The sequence below is a fragment of the Arachis ipaensis genome, chromosome B3 (assembly GCF_059453495.1).
Source record: "Arachis ipaensis isolate K30076 ecotype BB chromosome B3, ASM5945349v1, whole genome shotgun sequence".
NCBI classification, from domain to species: Eukaryota; Viridiplantae; Streptophyta; class Magnoliopsida; order Fabales; family Fabaceae; genus Arachis; species Arachis ipaensis.
In genome coordinates this window covers 147791237-147798608 of record NC_142438.1, presented here as the reverse complement: position 1 = coordinate 147798608, position 7372 = coordinate 147791237, and the positions used below count along the sequence as shown (strand labels likewise).

At 39.4% G+C, this 7372-nt stretch overlaps 1 protein-coding gene across 1 annotated transcript; it reads right to left on the bottom strand.

Moving 5' to 3' along the window:
* Window positions 1–293: 293 nt before the first annotated feature.
* LOC107631940 (protein FAR1-RELATED SEQUENCE 5) lies at window positions 294–4484 on the bottom strand. Its single transcript, XM_016335539.3, has 2 exons — window positions 1826–4484; window positions 294–773 (listed from the first exon to the last, which is right to left on the bottom strand). Exons 1-2 carry the CDS (start codon window positions 4043–4045, stop codon window positions 600–602), a joined length of 2394 nt encoding a protein of 797 aa, XP_016191025.1. The 5' UTR covers window positions 4046–4484; the 3' UTR covers window positions 294–599.
* Window positions 4485–7372: the final 2888 nt, after the last annotated feature.

The window sequence follows — 7372 nt, the reverse complement described above, 5'->3', positions numbered from 1 at the left end:
AGTATCGCTGGATACATTGTTTCTGTTTATGTCTCCTCTATCAAACATAATTTTGTGTCTTAGTGTCCCTACCTCAGTGTCCTGTCTCTCTGTAAACAAACGCAACCAAAATGAGCGGTATTATAAACAAAAATGGGACTCCTTTCTCCTTGTATTATTAACGGCTTATATTTCTAAATAATAATAATAATAATAATTTTATATTTTTTTCACAAATTTAATGGTGATAATATCTTAATTTTACACCATCCCTCTACATTGTATTCGGTGCAATGCACGGGCATATAGCTTAGTTTACTCGAAAAGAAATGTTCCCAGTGATGCTCTTTATATATATTGTTATAGATAATATACAAATCTAAACGTACTTATAAACTTCAACCACGAATGTTTAGCTTTGGTATAATGAACACCGTAGACAATACTTACTTATTCTTTATAACGGGGTCGGCAAATACTAACAAATTTATCAAAAACTAAATGCCTGTTAAAAGAGGTGCGGCTGTACTTCCCAAGCAACAGTGACTTTCCGTTCTTTTTATTCCAGAAGTAGCTTTTTCATTTGTTCCTATCTGTTACTATGTTTTCCTCCGAAGTCCTTAGAGGCCATCTTTAATGCTTATCTTGATGTTTTCCACCTTAATCGACAACTCTAACTTATGATCCTCAACAGCTTTCAAAACTGAGAGCAGGTTGGACCGGTAAATTTCACACTTTCGATTTGCAAACTCAAGCTCATTCATAAGTTCTCTAATGCTCTTGTCCATGTCATCCTGCAAGATATGACGCAATGAAGTTAAAAAAAAATAAGTATAATGACATGCACATTTTCAAAGAAATAAAAGATGGACCTCAATGCCCCATTCGACACCTTTAACAGGTAACTAAATCAATTCATGTTTCTGCCCCAAAAATTGGCAGAAGGTAGAAACGGCAATTTACAGTATTTCGAGCTAAATTAGATATTAGTCCACATAACTTGGTTATGTAGAATGATGTATGTTGAGCACGCACATAATCTCTTTTTTTTTCCCTGCCCCCATATGAAACCTAAAATAAAACGTCTACCACTAAATCCAATCCCGGTGCATTTGTATGCTGTAAACAAACAAATAATAAGAATCCACAGCAGACAACATCCAAAAGGCACTGCAATCAACACTGACTGCTTCAAAACCCAAAAATAAGACAAGAAATATGCCTTCAAATATATTCTCAACCAAGAACAAACTCCAGAAATATTACGATGCTAGTTGCTAGGCTTGTTTTCTTTTATTTTCCCAAAATGAAGAAAAAAAAATTACAGATAAATCAAGATTCAACACAATATGAATACAAGGTGGGGGTATTTAAAGGCCACAAATAAACAAATTCGCTTAAACAAATAATTAGGAGTAAAAGAGTGCACATCAGGCAACTAGCTGCAGTAATCAGACAGGAAAAATACCAATCCCCAAGGCAAATGGAAAACTAATGACTAGATATGTTCATATTATAAGGTGAAATAACCAAATAAAAGTGCTTAGTCAGATAAGGGATAAAATCAGAATGATAAAGGAACTGGTGGCATGGTTCACTTTGTTCAATTAATCAATTCTGTAAATTAAATTACATGTGTATTGCTTAAGGGAGGAGTTTAAACAGTTTAATCTTCAGAATATTATTGAAATCGACTCAAGAATATATTATACAAAGTCCAAATGGAAGAAAAACTATATTAAACGAAGCTTAAGTTGTTACAAGAAGCTAGAAGATTCATGTTAACTGGGTGAGTGGAAGAGTAAAACACAGCAGCAAAAGAACAAAAGGGAAATGGAACTCTGACCTCGGACATATGCTGGCCCAAGTTTCCTTCCTCGTGTCCACTTCTGGAATTAGTATGACTTTCATCAATTTGCAAGTGACTCCTAACTTTGCCATTGTTGATGAGAATTCGTCCCTCACTTTGCATTACTTGAACAACTCTTTTTGTGGCCTCTTGTAAAGCACCCATTGCAACATCATAAGTCTCAGGAGACTTTGCTCCTTCATCAACAAACTTAAAGGCCACGTGTCTGAGGGTATTATATCTAACTGTATGAGATTCCAAATAGTAAGAATATATATCACAAGAATGTTCTTCTAATGTTACACTGCTTTTGGCATTTCTCGTCCAACGTTTCAATATATAATGAGCGGGTAGAGTAAGTACATTGGTTACTCTAAACACTGCCAAAACATGTCTACAAACAAGGCCAGAAAATTCAAACATTTGGCAACTACAACTCGCTTTCATCTCTAAAACATTGAATTTAACATAGTATGCCTTATGATCCTCTCCAAATTTAGCTACATGATATGTAACGACCTCCCCATCATCCTCGGTTTTGGATGCCATGAATGTTAGCGTCCCAACTAGCTCCTCTTGGAACCTCATGAAAATCTTTCGTGTGTAAAGCTCAGATGCTTGCTTCTCCATTGGAGATGGGGTCTTCAAAACTGGTGAACTATTCATTGTGTCATAATCTGCTCTGACTTCTTTCTCATTGCGACTATCCAGTGCTTTCTCATACAACTTGAAGAACTGATTTAAGTTGGTTGAAGCATTTACATACCCATCAAAGTATGAGTTCATGCCATCGCTTCGCTGTGTGATAGACATTTCTGCAAAGAATGTGTCTCGCAAATATACAGGTACCCACTGCTTACAAGCAGAATATATTGCTTGAAGCCATTCATGGTCCCGCAGATCATACCTATCGATGAGTGTTGACCAGCAAGATTCAAATTCCTCAATTGACTCCGTCAAGTTAACACATCTGTGAAATTCGACTTCGAAATTTGGATATTTGAGGAAAATGTGAGATAACTTCTCCTGGCATTTTTTAAAAATGTGCCATTTGCAGAATCGGTGGCGGGTCTCAGGGAATACTTGTAGTACAGCTGACCGAATTACAGAATCATGATCGGTTGTTATTGACAATGGTGGGCGTCCAGACATAGCCATAAGCCACGTCTTGAAAAGCCATACAAATGATGCTTCAGATTCATTTATTAGGAAAGCACAACCAAAGAGAACAGGTTGTCCATGATGGTTTACACCAGTAAAGGGAGCAAACGGTAGTCGATACCTATTGGATCGGTAAGTAGTGTCAAAGGTTACGGTATCACCAAAAAAAGTGTAATTCAACCTTGCCTTGGGATCGGCCCAGAAAACATTGCTCATGGACTGGTCCTCATCACTTTGCACAGCATAGAAGAAACAAGGGTTTTCGGCATGCATTTGTCTCAAATAATCCAGAACAAGCTGAATGTCGCCTTCTAGACTTCTCTGCCTATTATTCCTCATGTAATTCCTACAGTCAACCTCTGTAAAACCAACTTTGCTAATCCCACCACACTCCTTGATCAGTGCTGACATAATTCTCCGAGGACCCATTCCAGCAGCCTGTAAAGTATCAATTAGCGTCTTGGCAGCTCCAGATATTTGTCTGTGAGAGCGAAGGCAGTGCACCTGATCCGGTGGAACAAGCTCGTGGTTGTGTTCCCTAACAAACCCAGAGACGATCCACTTGCCAGAGTCGTGCATTTTGACCGACAAAGCCGCTTTGCATCCGACTCTGGTAATGGTTCGAGGACGCTTGATCTCCCTATCCTTGGTGCGTTTCTCATTCAAGTTGCGGAAACCCTCCTTTGCACAAACAAATTGCCTCTGTATGATGGCTCCATCGCGCCTGGAACGCCGGGATGAGCTAACCCGAGTACTGAACCCGACACGACGGGCATAAGAATTGTAGAAGGCCTTGGCAGCCTCCTCAGACTCAAATTCCATGCCCTCGTAAGGTTCAAGATCTAAGAGGTCACCCGCACCAAAACCCTCAGGAACGTAAATTTCTCCACCGCTACCACTAGTGGCAGTGCCTCTGCCTCTGTCAGCATCAGCCAGTTCATCCTCTTCGATAGCCATGGCCATAGCCATAGGGTGCTCAATGTCGCCCTCATCATCCTCGCATTCTCCCTCCCCTCCTTCCAGCCCAATATCAAATTCTAACACCTCGTTATCCATCGCAAATACTACTTGCAATATCAGAATAGGCAATAAACGTATATGGACGAATTCATATCATACGACATCATATAGAAAATACAAGGAGACGAGAGGAACTAAACAATTTCTAAAAGAAAAGAAATACTGTGGGGAAAACCTGACCGTCGACCGACAGTAATTGCATCGTGTCAGGTTTATTCAAGAGCACCATCGGATACTAGAGGGGGTGTGCGACTAGAATATGCTTTCCAGAAATCAGGCGATTCAAATCGTGTAAATCTTGGATTGAATCCCAACAACCATACAAGACGCTCCTTCTGTACTTAGCACCGAACTTTTGTTCAAGAAAACAACTGATTATTATAATTTTACTAGTGATTAGTAGTTAAACCCCAAAATGGTTATGAGAGTGGCGTCTGTGTGTACTAAAATCTTTTTGTACAAGTTGTCTGCACTGAATCGGTCTGGTCAGGTTTGGTTTATTAGTTAACAATAATCTTTCACATTCATATAAAAAATGTATTCAAATTATCTAAGTATTTTTTTGTCAGACACGTCTCTTCCACTCCCTTATTCGTTTGTGATATACATGCTATATATAACTTATAGCGTAAACTTTCTCTGTTGCAACCTGAACCTTTTGTTTAACGTAAATTTTCTGCTACAACCTAAACCTTCTGCTCTCCTAGTTCTTCTCTGCTCGCATTCTTCTTTATTGATCTGCATTGCATTGAATGTAATAAGCTTTGTCGTTCTTCTCTGGTCGCGCTCATCTTCTTCGTTTTCTTCTTTGATCTGCACTTCTCAATCGAAACAATGAATGATTCAACTTCAAATCAGTTGAATGAGAGCTATTTGAATTATTCTTCTGAAAGGAATCAAGCGGACGAGGTTTGGATTATTCAATTTTGAATCGAATTGAATGGAATGCAATAGCTAATTTAAATTGAATTGAATTTAATGGATGCAAGCGTTCTGAATTGAATTGAATTGAATCGAATTGATAATCTCTAAATGGTAGACACGTGTGTTTTGAATTTGATTTTATATAATGGATAATGTTGCATTCATTCAGTACTATATAATTGTTTCACCATAATAACATATTTGGTTCATTCTGTAAAAAACTGTTTGAATTTAATTTTATATAATGTATAATGTTGCATTCATTCAGTACTATACAATTGTTTCACCATAATAATGTGTTCGGTTCATTATGTAGAAAGCTGTTTGAATTTGAATTTATATAATGGATAATGTTCCATTCATTTAGTTCTATACCATTACTTCACCATAATAACATGTTCGATTCATTCTGCAGACCAGGTGTGTTATGGATAAACAATTTGTCCCAAAGGTCGGGATGATTTTCAAGACACTAGAAGATGCCAGAAAGTTCTACAAAAATTATTCTAAACTTGCCTGTTTTTCTACCAAAACAAGGAACACGACTCGGAAGGGAGACGAGATTAAGAATCAACTAATCGTATGCAGCAGAGAGGGGGTGGAAATCCAAGATATCTCCTACTCTGAAGACAAATTCCTCAGCCGGCATAAATTGTCTAGCGATCTATGTACACATATTGAAGGACGTCGGTCTCTGGACAATTTCCAAAGTCGTTCTGAATCACTCACGCCCCTACTGTTCAGACCGGACAGAGATGCTTAAACAACACAGAGAGCTAAGCATGTTCGTGCGTCGCACCATCGAAACCAATGAGGAAGCCAGAATCAGACCGAGCAAAACTTACCAATCATTCATAGCAGCAGCCGGCAGTCACCGAGAACTAAGTTTTAGAAAAAGACGCGAGGAATTACATCACAAGGGAAGTACAGAATGTTTCCGAACAAGACGATGCCAAAGAATTCGGGAAGTACCAAAATTTCTTTTTCGAGCTCAACCTCGAAGGCGATCACTCCATCAAAAATGCATTCTGGGCCGACGCAAGAAGTAGGGTTGCATGCGAGTATTTCGGAGACGTGGTTTCATTCGACACCACCTACAACTCAAACAGGTATTCGGTTCACCCAAATCGAGTCTTTACATTCACCAAATCCACACATTTCAGTTCATCACTTTGTGAGAGTGTCCATTTATGCAGGTACAATCTAGTTTTTGGTTCCTTTGTGGGCGTGAATCACCATGGTCAATCGACACTTATCGGATGCGCCCTTATGAAAAACGAGGACATCCAATCATTCAAATGGCTATTCGAGTGTTGGCTCCGTTGCATGGGAGGGGAGGCACCAAAAGACATTCTCACTGATCAATGCACATCAATGCAAAGGGCCATCGAGATGTGCATGCCAACAACAATTCACCAGTGGTGCATCTGGCACATTCTGAAGAAAATTCCAAGCAAACTAAATGGCTACAAGCGACACGAAAAAATCAAACAAGAGATGAGCCACATCATTTGGAACTCGTTCACAAAAGACGCATTCGACTGAAACTGGAACGATTTTCTCACAAAGTACGGCCTCGGAGGCAACAAGTGACTCTCAGGTAACCGATATTTTAATTCGAATTATTTTCATGCCGTTACTTTTTCAGTTAAAACGTGCACATATTTCAGTTCATGCCGGCTCATGTTTTTGGTTCATTCTGCAGAGCTATACGAAGATCACCATATATGGATTCTAGTTTACCTGGATCACCACTTCTGGGTCGGGATGAGAAGTACACAAAGGAGCGAGAGCATGCATGCATTTTTCAACAAGTTCATCACACGCAACAGCTCCCTGAGTCAATTCGTGAAGCAATACGATAATTGCCTAGCAAGCAGAGAGCAAAGAGAGAGAGAATTCAACGCTACAAATTTTCACACCGTGATACCGTGTGCAACAAAATCAACAATAGAGGCCCAGTTTCAACACGTGTATACCAACGAGAAGTTCAGGAAAGTTCAAGGATAATTCAGAGGAAAGGTGAACTGCATCACAAGATCAGTGAATTCCACCCTAGGTTTCACAACATACGAAGTTGTAGAGCAGGTTTCTAACTCTACATTCAACAAGTTTTTCATCACCTACGATGTAGTATCACGAGAGGTAAAGTGCCAGTGCCTGCTATTCAAGTCAAAGGCATACTGTGCCGCCATTCCCTGAGTATACTAAGCTTCGAGCGAGTAGATAACGTGGCACCGAAATACATACTGGAACGCTGGAGCAAGAACATAAAGAGGAGGCATACACACATCAAGAGCAGCTAAGACGAGCCTCTACTGGAGCCGAGAAGTAAGAGATTCGACAATTTGGTGTTTCGCTTGCACAATATCTGCGAATTTGCATCAGAGTCCAAGGAGCTGACAGAAATTATGCATTGACACTTTGACAATGTCGTGA